Here is a 19,988-nt window from a genome sequence, read left to right as displayed (position 1 = left end):
GCGCGAACGTGTCCACGTGTTACCATAGCGCACAGTTGGCTTTTTTCAATGCTTTTTCATGTAAACACTGGCTGATAAGCAGAGATACAGCGTGGCAACGGATATGTCTTTTTCAATGGCGTTTTTTGTATTCGAAAGCTTGTCACCGAGTCTACACGTCTACTAGATGAGTCGCGCACAGATTGTGCACGATGCGTGCCCACGTTAAAAGGTAAGGACAATTTGGCAGCTGCTTACTACAGCTATGTTTAAAATGGCAGAGAAAAAGTTAACATGAATCCAAAATACATTGTTGATCGTGCTGTCAAACAATGAAACTATATCTATGAAAAGGTTGTGGGGGTCCCTGCTTCATCTCTCTCAACTAAGGGCACCTTGGCCTGAACACGTTGAAGACTCCAGTGCTAGACAGTATAAACTTTGAAAAAGCTTCTCCTCTAGCTTGTCAAACAGTCAAAACTATATGTCCTCATCTTAACTGGAAAAACCACATTTACAAATGAACTGTTAAGGGATCCTGAAAGCCGTGACGTTCTTTTATATAGAAGAACAAATCCTAATCAAACCAAACCATCCGGGCAGAAGACAAACATATCTTTCAGTTTTACCTCCCAGGGAAGTTGCACTGACGTCTGTTTGATAACAGTCGATTGGCTCCAGATTTTTTGGCTCGGTGAATGAATGCTGGTCTCTATCGGCGGTTTTAAGGTATTTTGGGTGTACTTAATTTTTCAACCCTTTTTTACTCCAATACATCTGAGAGGCAAATTGTCTCTGACGGTAGGGCTGTCTCGATTATGACATTTTACATGACGATTAATTGTCACTCAAATAATTGCGATTAACGATTTAACCCTCTAAGGCCTGCATTAAGAAATACTTGAAATAAAAAATTGAAAAAAATCAGATGGTGTTGTAGGAGTCCTATTAAGAGGAAAATGTAATGTTTTTTTCAAAAAAATGTTTTTGTAAGATTTTATAGCCATAAATCAAAAATCATAAATCATGCTCTAATTTACATATGGGGGATATTTTTCAAAATAATAACATATGTACATGTTCTAGACATTCTAATGATCACCAAAAAGAATAGTACAGGCATTTTACTTATGTTTTTTTGAGGTATAGCTTCCATGAAAAAGTGAGATGTTGTTCGTCAAAACTCTGGAATTTCAGCGGGTGTGGCGGGTGTGAATGTCAGCCCCTGTGGGGGGTATTTCTATGCAAATATTGTGGCCAATGGCATTGTAATACTAAACAATAGAATCCAATGGTGGTGTTTAGGTGGTAGGGGGAGCTAAAATAAAATGATTTAAACCTTTTTTTGGATAAAATACAAACGTTGTAATATTACAACCGTGGGCCTTAGAGGGTTAAGTGTGTTTTTGTCGTTAACAATTACATTTCTGTTTGGCTTTTAGGCTTTGAAGTTGCACATGGCAGTTATGACACGTACCTAACCTAAATTTGCAAAGAGATTACTGACATATTTCACAACTTTATACTTAAAAAAGAACATAGTGGAAATAGCCGTCCAAAACTGCAACATTTCAGGATTCAAATTCAAAAATAGCAAAAGCAGCAGATCGACAATCTCAAAAGCTTGTTGATCTGCTACTGGTGGTATATGGCTGCTTTTACTTACTTACTTTTACTCCAGAGTAGTTCCTCCAACACTTTGTATTTGATAACTGTCGATTGGGTCCAGCTTTTCGGGACGCTGATGACCTCGGTTTATACAAGTGGTGGAACGTAAGTAAGTGCATTAACCCATTTAGGCCTAAGTCCCATTTGAAAATTGCCCAATGTTTTTCTGGAAAACGTATTACCCAGCCTAGCTCTGTAGCAGCTAGAAACAAAATTCCAAAACTATTTGATAGCTTACACCTTTGGCTTTCATAGAGAATTTTCAGAAAAACTTAAAATATTTTTCAAAAAATGTTGTACTACATAATGTACATGGACTGTCATATAAAAAAAAATGTGGCCTATTGAAAAATAGCAGATATACAAGCTCACAGCGCGGCACCGAGTGCCGCGCTGCAAGCTTGTAGATCTGCTATTTTTGAGTGGATAATACACTTTAATATGTACCCGACTACCCGTCCATAATGGGTTTTTAAATCAAATATTATGTGATTATGTACGATATCGTCACTGTCGGGCAGAAACCTCGTATCTCCAAGTTTCAAATGTGTACGTTTTTTTCTCAAAGTAAAGCCCTGCTTCATCAGGCAAGGCCGTCGCACAAAAGTAGTGAAAACAGCCGATCTACAAGCACACAACGCCTCGCGGTGCGAGGCGTTGTGTGCTTGTAGATCGGCTGTTTTCACTAGTTTAGTTCATTTTTTTTAAATGACACAACAAAACTAATGGTTTTGGACATACACAAGGTTTTCACCCGACAACGACGATATTGAGGTACGTTTACTTCCAGGGGCGTCACAAGGGGTAGGAAAGTGGGACTGAGTTACCAGGGCCCAAGGTGGAGGGGCCCTAGTAACTTTAGCTATTGAAAAATAGCAGATATACAAGCTCACAGCGCGGCACCGAGTGCCGCGCTGCGAGCTTGTAGATCTGCTATTTTTGAAAAGTCGTGAAAATGTGCGCAAATCTTTGAATATATGTATTTTTTAAGTGAACATTTGAACTCAAATTTTGCTTCTGGGGGGTCCCTGGAACTAAATATTTTGAGATGGGGGGGTCCTTCACATGAAAAAGTTTGAGCATCACTGACATGGAAACATAGGTTTTCTTGGCACACATTTCCACGATTTTTCAAAAATAGCAGATATACAAGCTCGCAGCGCGGCACTCGGTGCCGCGCTGTGAGCTTGTATATCTGCTATTTTTCAATAGTTAACATTCATGGGGGGCCCGCAGTGAATCCTTGTACCCAGGGCCCAGAATTTGGTGTGACGCCCCTGTTTACTTCACTCTGATGGTGTTGATAGCAGTGGATTGGGTCCAGGTTTTATGCAGAGGTTTACGTGGCTGCAGGATGTTTTGACTGGAGGTGACTGCTCTCTCTCTCTCTCTCCCCACTTCCTCGTCTGTGCTGAACCCCAGCCAATCAGATTGGGGGGATCTGTGCTGAACTGCGGCCAATCAGATTGGAGAGGAGGATGTGTGTCCTCCTAAAACCTCCATTTGTCATGCTTGTGCTTAGCTAACACAGATGGCTTAGTGATCAAACACTCCTATCGGCACTATGCTGCGTGTGTGTGTGTGTGTGTGTGTGTGTGTGTGTGTGTGTGTGTGTGTGTGTGTGTGTGTGTGTATGTGTGTATGTGTGTGTGTGTGTGTGTGTGTGTGTGTGTGTAGTCTGATTCAGTCTGCTGTCACCGTAAACAGGGGGGTGAGTTATGGCATTATCGTCTGATGGGTTTGTGTGTGTGAGTGTGTGTGGGCATGTGCACATGTGTGCATGCATGTGCGACGTACGTGCACACGCGTGTGAGTGTGTGTGTGTGTGTGTGTGTGTGTGTGTGTGTGTGTGTGTGTGTGTGTGTGTGTGTGTGTGTGTGTGTGTGTGTGTGTGTGTGTGTGTGTGTGTGTGTGTGTGTGTGTGTGTGTGTGTGTGTGTGTGAGTGAGTGAGAGAGAGAGTATGTATATATGCACCGCTATCTGCTGAAGTAGATCTGCCCGTGGTAGTATGTTGACATAACATTTCAGTCTCAGTGGACATTGTTGTGACTAGAGAGAGAGAGAGAGAGAGAGAGAGAGAGAGAGAGAGAGAGAGAGAGAGAGAGAGAGAGAGAGAGAGAGAGAGTTGGATTAAGACCAATAAACTGTGTGGATGAGGTGATATAATCTGTCTGATTTCCTGTCACCATAGAGGAGTGGAAACATAACATGTGTCTGCTACAAGTAGCACATTCAGACTTATTTATTTGCTGTCCCGTCCCGCCACCATACACTAGGGCATTAACCACCTGTGATTTTTTGCAAGTCGACTCGACTCAGTAAAAAGTTGAGTTGAAATCGACACATTGGGGACAAAACCCGAAACCCTGTGCTTGAACACAGAGAATCATTCTGTCCTTGACAATAAGCAATCCTACTGTTTAAATGCTGCATGTACACACGCACACATGGAGGAAAAATAATGAAAATGAATATGTTTTTTTTTGTTTTTTGTTTTTTCGACTTTCCCCGGTGGGAGTCGACTTGTGTACTGAAGTCGACTCAGTCGACTTGTTGACTTTTTGGTTAATGCCCTACCATTTATGTATTTTCTAGTCAAAATGTTGTCCATTAAAGGGGGTACTTGGATTCAGAAATCAGGAAAAGGGGGTACTTAAGCCCAGCAAGTTTGAGAACCACTGCTCAGCTCCCAGTACTTACATCACCTACCGTCATATCCAAGTATTTAAAACCATAGATAGATAGCTGCAGATGTCTGATCCAGATAACATTGTGCCACTCTGTATTAGCTGAGCTATTTGATCATCATCTCTTTGAAATGTCCACCCTAGAACATGTCTGACTGCTAGACCACCGCGTGCTGTAGCCTACGATAACAGCCTGCCAGACATTATTCTATTATGGCGTCCAAACACTCATATGGTGGTCTGGCGCGCCGTGACTCCACGCTACTGATAACACACTGCGCTAACGTGCGTTTCACCCGATACGTAAACACCACGATTCTCGTCTCTGTCGCGTGGAAATCTTATATGTCCGAAATGTGTTACTTGTCAAGGATTGCTGCCCGCACAGAATGCAGAATTCATGCTGGCCTTCAAAGCAGCCAAAGGTATGGCACCTCCATACCTCCAAAGCTTTATCGATCCCTACAACCCCACCCGTTCACTCAGATCAGCTAACACAGGGATGCTGACAGAACCCTCGCTAAAAACCCCAGGACAGCGATTCACTCGTCCTAGACTCTTCACCCTCCTGGCCCCCAAACTGTGGAATAAACTCCCTGTTGCACTTAGAACGACAGACTCACTCCCTAGCTTCCGCCGTGGACTGAAGACTTACCTCTTAAGACTCCACCTCCAGCACCACCCTCAATGACCATACATGTAATTTAGATAGCATTTCTTATATATGTTTTGGTTTTTACTGAATAGGTGCGTGGTCTACCTATGTTTTTTTTTTCTTAGATGACTATTTCTATGCATTCGATGTATTCGTGTTGATGTATCGTTGATGTATGCTTTGCTTATTGTAAATCGCTCTGGATTAAGAGCATCTGCCAAATGCCTAAATTGTAAATTGTAAGGATTCAAATAAAGTATCAAAGTATCAAAAGTAGCGGCGGCATTTCGAGCTTGTGGTTCTGGACTTTTGTGACGCTGTAGTGTGATCAAGCAGGGCGCTAATTTACAGAAAAAAAACTAAAAATGCAGATGAGAGGTTTCTGCCCGACAGCAACGACACGCTCTGTCTGTTCACTCCTATAACGTAAACACCACGGTCCTGCGCACGCTTTGTCTGGTCCGTGTGATGTGAGCTGAGAGGCGCCCACACTTTGACAGTCAGAGAGAAAACACACTGGACATTTCATTTCCCACAAGCTGTTTGCTCTCACAGCTGTTTACTCTCATACAAAGACCACAGTTTATTTCTTCGCGGTGCCACAGAAGAAACCGATTCACGATGCACACACGAACACACGGACAGACGCATACGCACGTGCACAAAGAAGCAAGGATGCACGCACGCAAGCAAGCACACATACTGTACAGAGAGAGAAAGGGAGAGAGAATGATCAATGTGACAGACAGACAGACAGACAGACAGAAAGACAGACAGACAGACAGACAGAGCCTTTGTGGTGCTGAAGGAAAGCATATCGTCACTGTCGGGCAGAAACCTTGTATCTCCAAGTTTCAAATTTGTACGTTTTTCGCAAAGTAAAGTCTTGCTTCATCATACAAGGCCGTCACACAAAAGTGCAGATCTACAAGCACATAAGTGCGAGGTGTTGTGTGCTTGTAGATTGTCTGTTTTCACTAGTTCAAATTATTTTTTAAATTATAAATACAAAACAAACGGCTTTTGGAGATACAAGGTTTCCAGCCGACAACAATGATATATGGGTAATCTGACTGATATTCATTATAAGGATGTGAAAATGCCTTCCAGCTAGCGTTAGCTATTCACGATGGCCGGGGACTGCCCATAAGTCCGAAGGTTCATTAGTCCGAATTTAGTTAGGGTTACTGATGTTAGGGTTGGGGTTAGAGTTGGGCATAGTATTCTTAACAAATTCGGACTAATGAACCTTCGGACTAATGAACCTTCGGACTAATGAACCTTCGGACTAATGAACCTTCGGACTAATGAACCTTCGGACCAATGCCATGGCACCCGATGGCCTCCTCATCTCTCTGTTAAAACGGTTAAAACTGGACCAAAAGGGAGGTAAATGTAAATTCCCATTGAAAGGAGGTATCATTCACTGCCGGCATTTCTTTCCCCTTTGTACATGTTATGTTAATGAATTGAATACATAGGACCCCAATGTGTTTATCCTATTAGCCTTAACTGTACCACGTGCTGTTCTGACTAATAGAGTATTCAATTAATCAAATTGTGTAACTTTCTGAGGGGGAGCGAGAGCCTGGCTGCATTCCACACGTCCTTCTGATGGATTTTGATTGGCTGTGGATGTTGCTATCGTTTATAAAATGGCACTGAAAGTGATCCAAACGATATCATAGTCGTTACGTTGTGGTGTGGACTCTTCCAGGGGTCATCAACACGTCCGTTAACGGACAAATGTGTTCGTGGCAAGACTTGTCGTTGCCCATGTTTTTACATACAGTAACATTATAATGTTACAATATGATGGCCCATTAGGGGCCCGTCGGTACAGTGGTTCTCAAACCTTTTATTTTCAAGGACCCCCTTAAATGGTCCATTTGGACCACCTTCAAGGAACGCAGAAGGTCCCTTAACCCATTTTCAAGGACCACAGCACTAGTAGTATTTAAATGTAGGGCATCTGGTAATATTTGTATGTCGGTGGCAAAAATAGAATGTTAACAAAAATGTCCACCACAAGCCGGCATGGCGATGAACTTTCATTTAGAACGGAAAAAGAACAAAACAAAACAATAAAACGTATTTATAGTCATCGCTATAGTTATCGTGTGAACGGCACTTTAGCAGAGTTTACTCAAAACATTCCACTTTAACCACTTGAACCCTGTTGTAACGGTTGGCCGGTTGGCCCTCCAGTGCTCTAGACTTATTTTCACTTGTCTGTTATTGTGGGGAAAGCTTTCGCTGAACCATATTTTCGGCAAAAGGCTTCCCCGCACGATAAGGAAGCTGGGGTTTAAGTGGTTAATGTGTGTGTGTGTGTGTGTGCGAAAAATCAAGGTATTTCTTCTTCAGAGACAGAAAAGGGAAATGTTTTCTGGATGAGAGCGACAGAGAGAAAGAGCGAGCGAGGAAGGGCTCATATGTTTTCAAAAGGTCAAGCTATTCCCTCTATGAACAGAGGCAATTATTACTGCAGCTCAGACAGTCCTTGGACATAGATGGCCTGCCACATGGCCTGTGTGTGTGTGTGTGTGTGTGTGTGTGTGTGTGTGTGTGTGTGTGTGTGTGTGTGTGTGTGTGTGTGTGTGTGTGTGTGTGTGTGTGTGTGTGTGTGTGTGTGTGTTTGCGCGTGTTTACGGAAACATGTATTTTGAAGCATCTGTTTAGGGCTGCCAGGGATTTATGATTGACACAAACTCTCCCTTCATGCACTCGCACACACACACAGACACACACACACACACACACACACACACACACACACACACACACACACACACACACACACACACACACACACACACACACACACACACTCAGTACACACGCACTCATAATGTGTTTTGTCATACAAATCTGACTTTGACATGACATATCAGCCATCTTATGCTCCGTGTCTCTCTCTGTGCGCGTACATACCGGGGGTACAGTATATGTACATGTCAGTCATAGAGGGTTCCGCCGTGTGTGTACGTGTTTTACAAACCTTCTTGTGCCTTTAATGCTTATGTGGATGCACACGTGTTTCTGTGAATTCGCATGTGCTGTTGTGTGTGTGTGTGTGTGTGTGTGTGTGTGTGTGTGTGTGTGTGTGTGTGTGTGTGTGTGTGTGTGTGTGTGTGTGTGTGTGTGTGTGTGTGTGTGTGTGTGTGTGTGCATGCACATGGCCCCTGTAACACACACTGAATGATTGAAGGGCCGGGGCTCCGGCGGGGCCCCGGGGGCCCCATGAGGAGCACACCAGAGAACCCGGGCTCAGAGCTGGCTGAAGGCACAGCTTTCATCCTGCTCCTCCTGTCCAAATTGTTCTTGATGTGGGGAATATTTTAAAGGTGACCTGTGACACCGTTTGGCTGCTTGTTGTCCCCGCAGTAAAGACATAAAAATAAAACACACAAACAGCCGTGTTTAATCGTCCGAAGGGACAGATGTTTTGTTAGTTTCTCTTTTATTAGATAGGACATAGACTTACAGGAAACGGGGGTAGAGATGGGGAGTGACATGCGGCAAAGGTCGTCCGGATCGGCGACGCCGTCTGGCATCCATGCCTATGTGGCAATGCCTTATTTGGTATGCGCCTGGACCAGTAGGCCAGCGGGCGCCCCTGTTTTGTTTGTTTCTGAAAGCCGAGAACCACCCATGTTCAATACTGAACCATGACATAATATACCTTGGAGTTGTTGTGTGGAAATAAGAAAAAAGTGTCCCCCCCCTCCCCTTCTGTGTTGCCTAGAACTGTAATTAGTTGTTGGGGTCATGTGATCAGTAACATAATAATTTTGTATTTGTCACATTCCTAAGACCGCCTCCCAAGGTACCATTTTGTATACTGTCAGAGTTAAGGGGAGACCTTGAATGTAAACCTTTGAGAAACACTGTCTGTACTACACATAGACTGTATAAAAGATATGGACAAAGCGAAGCCATTGGTTTCTATGCAGCGCAAATGACACAATATGTGTCCTTGGCATGGGTGTTGCCATCATAGATTGAAATGCAAACAGAGGAAGCTATTGGCTGCCAACGGTCACTTGCAACCGCAGGGATACATGGGAGAATGTGGTCGAGCCTCCCGAAATACAGCACACGAAGAACACAGCCGGCTGGTATCATTTTAGTTGGCCACGCCCCCCGCAACTTTATCATCAATTTTAACATAAATGGGACCTTATTTTCACAAAACGCATATCATCGTGATTGAAAGGCAATTTTTAACTAGCGATAGGAACCATAAAGTATTCATGAAAATGTTAATTAAGGTTAGAACACGAAAGGGGAAAATGAATGGGATCCATTGGAGAACAATTATTTTTGCAACCGGCCAGGGGGAAAACAGCGCAACTAGTGGCCAATCATACGAAGTTTTAGTTCCGTATTGGGCTCATTCAAATCGGCAGAACTCTCCCCCTGGTACTACAGCATCACACAAAAGCATCTTCGCGCAGCGTTTCGTGCTTGCAGATCTGCTACCTTTTGAATTTGAACCCTGAAAATCAACAGTTTTGGACACTGGAGGTTTCCACCCGAACAGAGGCGATATGAGATGTTAGCAATTAAAAACCAACAAAAAAAAAAGAAAAGGGGAGAAATCTTTGAATAAAAGCCATTAAGTGAAAACCCTGGCCGGTATTTACTGTCATGCTTAGGGTGATGGATGGCAGGGAGTCATGCAGACAGCAGCAGCAGTGTAGTTAGACAGAGTGCTGGTCACGCTATAGCCTAGTTTTAATTCACTAACACACATCCCCACTGGCACGGAATACCGGGATCCGGCTTAAACTGGGCTTGTTAACGTGTCACTTTGACTAATTTTATTGGGGGGCCCGGGAGCCCGGGATTCCTGGCCCTGCCTCTGTGTGCGTGTGCGTGTGCGTGTGTGTGTGTGTGTGTGTGTGTGTGTGTGTGTGTGTGTGTGTGTGTGTGTGTGTGGTGTCTGTGTGTGTGTGTGTGTGTGTGCGTGTGTGCGTGTGTGCGTGTGTGTGTGTGTGTGTGTGTGTGTGTGTGAGAGTTTGAGCGTGCATGCGCGCCCGTGTGCTTGCATTTCTCTGAAAACCCATTTGATCCTATAGACTGGGACCATGTCGTTCTTGCAGTTTTCCGTTGGTTTTCACTGGTCTAGTGAGAAGCAGCAGATATGGATAACGGTCTGCTGTTGCTCCCAACTAATAATCCCCCTCTGAAACCCAGGGGGTGTCACAGTGGTAGGGGCAGGGGCATCACACAGGGGGGGAAAGTGGGACTGAGTTACTAGGGCCCAAGGTGGAGGGGTCTTAATTATTTAACTATTGAAAAAATAGCGAAATAAATAAAAATAGATCTGCTATTTTTGAAAACTCGTGAAAATGTGTGCAAATCTTTGAATATATGTAAAGCAAACATTTGTAACTCAAATTTTGCTTCTGGGGGGTCCTTGGAACTAAACCTTTTGAGATGGGGTTCCTTGGCCAAATACATATTATTTTGGGGGTCCTTCACATGAAAAAGTTTGAGCACCACTGACATAGAAACATAGGTTTTTCAAAAAAACTTTTTTTCACGATTTATCAAAAAATAGCAGATCTACAAGCTCGCAGTGAGGCATTCGGTGCCACGCTGTGAGCTTGTACCGTATCTGCTATTTTTCAATAATTAAAGCACAAAATGTGAGTGAATCCTTGTACCCAGGGCCCAGAATTTGGTGTGACACCCCTGGGAAGGGGCCTGGTACCCACCAACCTGTGAAATCTGATGACTCCACTATGTTTATTCAAGTACTCCTTGGAACAATTTGTTTGGTATGCAGGGCCGGACTGCCTGACTGTTTGATCAACCAGGACTTTTTTGCCCCGGTGGGTCAGCAGGCAATTGGAGCCGGTCCGGCAGGTTGCAAGGCAACTGGACTGTTTGACTGGACTGGATTTTGATTGGTCAGCCCAGGCAAGCGTCACCCTGGCCACAATATCCGCTGTGGGCTGCATAACTGAAGTGGCGGAAGTGCTCAGGTTAAAGGCCCGCTGACACACCCCGAAATTATAATATTATGATACAGTAGGTCACGTGGTCTCTCTGAAAATGGTCTGAAACAGTCTGAAGTACCCCTTTAAGGGAAGTTACGTCACGCAGTGCAGGTCTGTTAACATCCGCCAGCAAATCAAATGTAAATAGATTGCAGCTCTTAACTCGCTCTTAATAGTTGTAACTTTGTCAGAATCCATGTTTTTGTTTGGATATTGTTTATTGCGAGCGCAACCAAAGGGTCGGGAGAAGTAGAACTTTTTATTTTCGCCAGCGGAGAATTATACACCACACTGTGAAAAAAAAAAAAAAACAATAACATCCGGTGAAATTCTCCCGGCGGAAGTAGCACGGTTCTATGCTGTATCAGCCTCACGTCCTAACCAGGCTTTTCTCTTCGCAGATGAGTAAGCCTGGCTACGCGAGGCTAGGTCAGCCCAGGCAAGCGTGCTGCCTGGCCCGGCCCATCCGGCCCATTTTATTTGGCAGGGGAGTACGGGGACATTTACTGTAAATTACCCTCCTGCACTCTCTGGTCAATTAGGAAAGGAAAGCCCGGCCTGAGGCCATGTGGAAGGCCTGGGTGACGCTTAATTGGAGTTAATTGGACCCAACGAAACAACGGGTCAGAGATGAGCATTATTCACAGAAACACATGTGAAATGTCTGAGTCTCTCTCACCCAAAAGACCCACAACAACAGTGTTGTTCCAAATGGACCCTTACGGGACGGTGTAACTCAGAGAGTGTACACATGGAACAGGGTCATTTGGTTCCATTTGTATACACTCCCTGGGCTCTATTTTGATTGTCTTAAGTACCAGCTCTTAAACCTTAACTTAAAGGCCTGTCCATACTGTCTCTGATGCCTGATTATGGATCCCACTGGGAAAGATGGATGGAAACGGCATAGAGCGCTCGTTTTCACAGTTATTGTCCACGACATTGCAAGCGGCGCGAAGGCCAGCGGACATTGGTCCTGCTCTTCGCGCCCGAGCGCCGCAGGCGCGAGTGCCCGCGAAGAGCGAAGCCGTGGTGAATCCGTGGTGAATGCAATCGTTCTATTTATGCCGTGGTGAATGCAATCGTTCTATTTATGCCCAGGTCGTAAGGCCTGGGCAAGCGCACGATAAACGCAATGATAATTGGGTTTTGGTGCACCTTGCGCGGTCCAAGTGACTACAACGGAGCGCTCCCTACGTCCGGTTCAGCCAATCACAAGCTTCAAAAATTTGTCCGGGGCGTGGTTATCCATCTTTCCCAGTGGGATCCATAATCACGCCTCTCTGACCACCGAACTTCTTGTCGGAAAGGTACGGTTCAACTACAAAATGACGTCACTCGCATCTTCTGAAAAGCATTAGTCCGACTTAGAGTTCAGAAAGCTGCACGTCGGAAAGTCGGAAATCTCTTACGAAAACAGGCCTTTAAGTTAAGGCATGAGAGCTGGTACTTAAGACAATCAAAATACAGAACCCTGAGTTAAATCAACGCTAAGGACTTTATGGTGTAGATCGGGGTGCTCGCGTAGCTTGCACATCTGCTACTTTTGATTGATGCTTTTTTGTGACGCTGTAGTGTGATCGAGTAAGGCGTTAACTATTTGTGTTTTGTCATACTCACAGTATCACACACAAGCATCAAACGTAGCTTTGAGCTTTACTTATAGTTCGGCTGTAGTTTAGCTATTTTTGAATTAGTATTCTGAAAAGTAACAGTGCTGGGCCTATAAGTGCCCAACACTGTTACTTTTATTTAATTTCCACCGACGAGAGACGATGTTAAACTAGCGGTCCTTAGAGATGAATAAAAAGATTAACTTGAGAATAACTGGCCAACTGGACCGGATCAAATAAGTTAAGGTTGTGCCTCCCTTCCTTCTCTCTCTCTCTCTCTCTCTTTCTCTCTCTCTCTCTCTCTCTCTCTCTCTCTCTCTCTCTCTCTCGCACACATAGACATCAAAGGGGGCTTGAGCCCCTGCCCTTTTATCCGTCTGTAAAAAAGTGCCCTCTCCAGACCATGAATGCGTTTTTTTTCTATGGTGAAAGAAATGCAAATGCCCTCATTTCATGCCATACCATATTCAAGAGAATTGCCTCGTCCAATTAACTCTCTGAATTGCCTCGTCCAAACTCCCTGAACTTGAATGCAGCATCTTATGTCGAAATAATAATAGCCGAACACCAAGATCACAACACGTCGCTGCGATCTTGGAGGTCGGCTATTTTCGAGATTTTCACCAAAAGGCCCTTTTATAAATGTCAGCCCCTGCCTCTCTAACATTCTCTGCACGTGCCTGCTCTTTGTAACATTCCTTCCTTTTTGTTCTCGTCGTCTCTATTGTCTGTGAGTCTTTTAAAGCCTCCATCCATCCGTCGGTGCGGTGCGGTGTGTGTAGTCCCCGCTCAGCGTGTGAGAGATTAGCGGCGGCTGAACCGGGATCAGCCGTGTCTTTAGCAACTGCGAGTGGGAAAGGTTGCCGGCGGGGAGGGGGGCTGATCTCACATCTGCTTTGAACGCAGCGGGGGGGAGGGAGGAGGGAGGGAGGGATGGTGAGAGGGGCTGAGGCCATGCTCTCGCACGTACCTTTTTTTTGGTGGTGATTTATATAATCACTTTAAGTAATTTTTTTTTAAAGTACAGTACTTAGTAAATGTACTTAATTACTTTACAACCACTGACTATCGATATCACCTCAGCTCGCCTGGAACCTGAGCAGAGGGGATGCCAAAAGAAGAAAATAGAAATACAACATACAGTTGGCCTACAGTTGCGTCACGGAAAACAAAAGAATGTTGAGTTGAGTCGATATACCGCCTAGTATAAAACGCGCCATAAAGTTTGCCGTAGTGTTGATTTTGACAGCAAACTTTGATGTCGTCATATTTGTCATATTTTAGTCATCTCGAAGTTTTAGTCTAGTTTTAGTCGACTAAATGTCACACGATTTTAGTCGACTAAATCGACAGTTGATTCTGACGAGTGCTGACACCCACAAATGGTGAAAATAGTGTTGTGAACTTTTACAAACACAATTAGACTGTGCTTTTGCTGTGCCTCACACTGATGCTGCATGTGGGAGTTGGCTGTGTTACGGTGTGACTGACTGGATAATGCATTGTGTATGATAAGTTGGACTTATCACATTGAGAACATACAGGGACACAGTGAATGAACGCAAATTATGATGTCATGTTTAAAGAAAAACTTTTTTGGACTACTTCCAAACAGACAATTCAAGGCCTCATATCTTTTCTTTTTCTTTTTTTTTCCGTTGATAGCAAAGATCGCAACCTATGGGTGCAAACAGTCCCAGGGTATAAAACCCCTAGGTGGTGGTGGGGGCCGGCAGGGGCGTCACAAGGGGTAGGAAAGTGGGACTGAGTTACTGGGGCCCAAGGTGGAGGGGCCCTAATAACTTTATCTATTGAAAAATAGCAGATATACAAGCTCACAGCGTGGCACCGAGTGCCACGCTGCGAGCTTGTAGATCTGCTATTTTTGAAAAGTTGTGAAAATGTGTGAAAATCTTTGAATATATGTATTTTTTAAGCGAACATTTTCTAACAAAAATTTTGCTTCTGGGGGGTCCCTGGAGCTAAATATTTTGAGATGGGGGTCCGTGGCCAAATACATATCTTGGGGGTCCTTGACATAGGTTTCTTGCACACATTTTCCCGATTTCTCAAAAATAGCAGATATACAAGCTCGCAGCGCGGCACTCGGTGCCGCGCTGTGAGCTTGTATATCTGCTATTTTTCAATAGTTAACATTCATGGGGGGCCCGCAGTGAATCCTTGTACCCAGGGCCCAGAATTTGGTGTGACGCCCCTGGGAGCCGGAGACAAGCCATGCTCTTATTATAACTCATACCTTGATACTTCTAGAGAGCGGAGATATGGACATGAATCACAGTAATGCCTTCCCTCTCTCTCTCTCTCTCTCTCTCTCTCTCTCTCTCTCTCTCTCTCTCTCACCTCCTCCTCCTCCTCCTCCTCCTCCTCCGCTATTAAAGCCTGGAAATGTAACAAATTACTGAAAAGCAATGATAATATGGAGTTCCACCGCCGCCCTCCAATCCCACATTCAATTTAATTCCTGAGAGAGTTGCCATGGATCCTAATCCTCTCTCTATCGCTCTCTCTCTCTCTCTCTCTCAGGGGCGTCACAGGGGGGGGGGGGGGGGGGGGATGGGGGGTGGAGTGGGACCGAGTTACCAGGGCCCAATTTGGAGTGGCCTTAATCATTTTATACTTTAGCTATTGAAAAATAGCAGATATACAAGCTCACAGCTCAAATTTTGCTTCTGGGGGGGGGGGGGGGGGGGGTCCCTGGAACTAAATATTTTGAGATGGGGGTCCGTGGCCAAATACATATCATTCTTCACATGAAAATGTTTGAGCACCACTGACATAGAAGCATAGGATTTTTCAAAAAACCCTTGAAGATTTAAACATTTCAAAGAGTTGGTGCCGCGCTGTGAGCTTGTATATCTGCTATTTTTCAATAGTTAAAGTACCCAGGGCCCAGCATTTTGGTGCGACACTCCTGCTCTCTCTCTCTCTCTCTCACACGCTCGCGCGCACGCACGCATGCACGCACGCATGCACGCTCTGTGTCGATCCACCAGCTCTCTCTCCCATGACCCCTTGCTCTGCTCCACTACAGGAGGGGTGGCGGGTAGCTGGGCAGCACAGCATGGCGCTAATTTAATGAGGGAGGTGTGTGCGCGTGCACGTGCGTGTGTGTGTGTGTGTGTGTGTGTGTGTGTGTGTGTGTGTGTGTGTGTGTGTGTGTGTGTGTGTGTGTGTGTGTGTGTGTGTGTGTGTGTGTGTGTGTGTGTGTGTGTGTGTGTGTGTGTGTGTGCGCGCGTGCGTGTGCGTGTGTGTGCGCGTGTGTGTGCGTGTGTGCGTGTGAACCTGCAAAAGGTTTTCTCACTCAAAACGTGCCTAAGGTGTCTAATTGGTTCTTGACACGATTCTCCCCTCTCTCTCTCTCCCTCTTTCTCCCTATCCTCCTCTCTCTCTCTCTCTCTCTCTCTCTCTCTCTCTCTCTCTCTCTCTCTCTCTCTCTCTTTCTCCCTATACTCCTCTCTCTCTCTCCCATATCGTTTATATAAAATAATGTGTTCCTGTGTGATAAGAGCTCATTAGTATGCGGCTCCCTCTCTCTGCGTTCCGTGTCGTTTCGGGCGGCGCTCCGTCATCAGACGGCGGGTCTGTCTGTTCCCTGCGACGTGGATGACAATGGAACACGCTGAGCCGAGCTGGAGGGCCCCGCCAGCTAGAGGATCATCACGTATCACTTAACCCAGCAAGACCGGGGAACGCATTATTACGTGTTACTACTTTGACCGTTATTTTATGCCTTAGCTATTGAAAAATAGCAGATCTACAAGCTTGCAGCGCGGCACCGAGATCTGCTAGATACATTTTTTACATCGTGAACATTTGCGCAAGTCTTTGAATATTTTTTGAACCGATTCTATATAAATGTCTTCTAAATCCTACGTCTAAATCAGTGGTTCTCAACATTTTTCAGGTCAAGAGCCCCCAAAATTACATGTATTTGGCCACGGACCCCCATCTAAAAATATGTTTTTCCAGGGACCACCCCCTGAAGCAGATATTTGAGTTACAGAAGTTTGCTTTGAATGATATACATTCAAAGATTTGCACAAATGTTCACACTTTTTAAAAATAGCAGATCTACAAGCTCACAGCGCGGCACTCGGTGCCGCGCTGTGAGCTTGTATATCTGCTATTTTTCAATAGTTAAAGTATACAATAATTCCAGGGTTTTAATGGCTTAATGCCACCATCATCATTAGCCCTGAAGGCTAACGTCTGACGTTGAAGTGTCCTTGAAGGCTTTGAACGTCCACACCTGCTTCCAGAACAGAACAGGACTCAATTCAATTCCCTTTAATCACTTAAGCCCTATTATCCAGTGGTGGGAAAAGTACGCATATCGGCGTTGTCGGGTGAAAACCTTGTATGTCCAAAACCGTTCGTTTTGCTTTTTTCATTTTAAAAATGATTTAAACAAGTGAAAACAGCCGATCTACAAGCACACAACGCCTCGCACCGCGAGGCGTTGTGTGCTTGTAGATCTGCTGTTTTCACTACTTTTGTGCGACGGCCTTGTACGATGAAGCAGGGCTTTACTTTGCGAAAGAACATACAAATTTGAAACTTGGAGATACGAGGTTTCCACCCGACAACGACGATATGTTTTACTTGAGTATAAATACTGCAATGTAAAAACACGCCGTTACAAAAGTAGAAGTCCGGTATTCCAAACGCACTTGAGTATTGGCATGAAAATTGTACTTGACTAACTAAGAGTAAAAGTACTCATTCTGCAGAATGTTCCATTTCAAGTTATTCAATGTACATAGCATCTTTTGAAAATAGCAGATCTGCAAGCTCACAATGCGTTGCGATGTGACGCATTGTGAGCTTGTAGATCAGCTATTTTCAAATGGACAAAATGAATACATGTATAATATAACCAATATAAGTGGTTAATGGTGATAATCAAAATCTACAAAGTAACTAGTAACTAAAGTGTTCAAATAATTAGAGGAGTAAAAGTACAATATTTGGATCCGAGATGTATAGTGGAGTAGATCAAAGTAATGGAAATTGGAAATACTCAAGTAAAGTACAAATATCTCAAAATTGAAATTCCTTAAATAGATGTACTTAGTTACTTTACACCATTGCCTATATCATTGTTATCTCCATATTTTTATGATTTTTCTACTACTACTTGATCTGATCACACCACAGCGCAGCACGAAGTGACACGTTCTGAACTTGTTGATCTGCTGCAGGCGTCAACACAGGAAATTAAACCAATTAAGTCAAAGTCACGTTCATCACGACTAAAACATCAGCGGGTGAAAAGTGGTGGATGGAGACTTCATGGACACTCACATAACCATGAGATCTTAACCCATTCCGGCCCGGTAACACATTTTTGTGTAGTACAGTAGCCTACATGTACAGTACAGTACAGTGTATGTAGCAACATATTTGTCTTTTTCTGAAAACTTAAGTCAGGCCTAAATGGGTTTAAAGGAGAATTCCGGTCTACCCTTTTTTCTTAGCTTAATCTGATGTTATAATATCCCAGGATGAATGGAATACTAACAACTCAGATGTATTTATTTGTATTTATTATTATTGGGGGGGGATAAATAATTCCAATCATTCTGGGATATTATCAGATTGACGTAAGGCAATGGCAGTCCGGGATTCTCCTTTAACTGCATTCTTGCAACAGTTATTGTGTCATGTTGATGTAACCTACGATCCTAGATCACTGAAGCACTACACCGTCTCTATGCATGTGATGTGTTAGCCTGTACCTCGCGTTTACCTTGCTTACTGCAAATCGCTCTGGATTAAGAGTGTCTGCTGCCTATACACTGCGAACTGGAGGAGGGAGAGAGAGAGAGAGAGGGGGGGTACCATCCCAAGGGCTCACACGCAGGGGCGTCACAAGGGGACTGAGTTACTAGGGCCCAAGGTGGAGGGGCCTTAATTATTTTGTGCTTTAACTATTGACACAGCGTGCCGCGCTGCAAGCTTGTAGATCTTCTATTTTCTAAGTCGTGAAAACGTGTGCAAATCTTTGAATATATATGTATTCTTTTTTTAACCTTTTTTTGTAACTCAAATTTTGCCTCCGGGAGGACCCTGGAACTAAATATTTTGAGATGGGAAACAGGTTTTTCAAAAAAAAAAAAAACCTTAGAAGGATTTGAAATATTCAAAGACGATTTAAAAAGAACATAGCAGATCTACAAGCTCACAGCGTGGCACTCGGTGCCTCGCTGTGAGCTTGTATATCTGCTATTTTCCAATAGTTAAAGCACAAAATAATGCGTAGTAATGCGTTCCCAGTCTAAATGGGTTAAACCCCCTCCCCCTATGAAGAACCCCTCCCCCTATGAAGAACATAACATTCATGGGGGGCCCGCAGTGAATCCTTGTACCCAGGGCCCAGAATTTGGTGCGACACCCCTGCTCTCTCTCTCTCTCTCACACACACACACACACACACACACACACACACACACACACACACACACACACACACACACACACACACACACACACTCTCAGAGGAAGCTTAGGAGAGGTGGCTGTTGTGTGGTTGTATGTCAGATAAACAGCTCTCTTTGATTATAACATCCTCTCTCCCTCTCCCAGGATGCTGCTGTGTGGGTGTGTGTGTGCGTGCTCACACGTGCACGCGTGTGCGTACGTGCGTCTAGCTTTTGTGTATCTCTTTTTTTAATGTATTAATGTTTTCAATAACACAGTTCGTGCTACTGCCCTCAATGTGCTAAGTGTAGAACTGTGCACACGCAGACACACGCACACGCACACGCACACACACAGAGACACACAGTCACGCATGCGCACGCACGCACGCACGCACGCACACACACACACACACATACACACACACAGGGCCTTGGGGGTGTTTGGAGAGCTTGTTAAAATGTGGTACTTCAATATGCATTGATCAGCGAGATAAACTAAGTTCTGCTCTGACCTGTCCATGGCTCTCTAAACACACACACGCAAGCGCGCACGCACACACGCACGCACGCACACACACACACACACACACACACACACACACACACACACACACACACACACACACACACACACACACGCACGTAGGTAAACACTGTTTATCCTCTAGCGTGTGAGTCTGTTTTGTTAGACCCACAGGGAGTAATAATGTGGTCTCTCTCTCTCTCTCTCTCTCTCTCTCTCTCTCTCTCTCTCTGTCTCTTGCCCCCTCGCAGCCATGCATCTGTTTGGCCTGAACTGGCAGCTGCAGGAGAGCGAGGGCTACGGGGCGTTCGAGAACGGCGGCGGAGGAGGAGTGGGCGGGGCCAGGGATACCACCCCTAACACCATCCTGGTGTCCACAGACAACGGTGAGACCCCCAACACCACCCC

At 44.7% G+C, this 19,988-nt stretch overlaps 1 protein-coding gene across 1 annotated transcript in view; it reads left to right on the top strand.

The window, feature by feature from the left end:
* The window catches only part of LOC308281719 (teneurin-3), a gene marked incomplete at its 3' end in the record, with an annotated part of 198,473 nt that overhangs the window by 5,371 nt on the left and 173,114 nt on the right, over window positions 1-19,988 (top strand). The window contains exon 3 of the mRNA XM_080721996.1: window positions 19,832-19,966. Coding sequence (XP_080578122.1) covers window positions 19,832-19,966 — 135 coding nt within the window. The remainder of the gene's footprint in view (window positions 1-19,831; window positions 19,967-19,988) is intronic.

The sequence above is a fragment of the Nannobrachium achirus genome (assembly GCF_963921795.1).
Source record: "Nannobrachium achirus genome assembly, chromosome: 3".
Taxonomy (NCBI): Eukaryota; Metazoa; Chordata; class Actinopteri; order Myctophiformes; family Myctophidae; genus Nannobrachium; species Nannobrachium achirus.
This window is presented reverse-complemented; position numbering and strand designations above follow the sequence as displayed.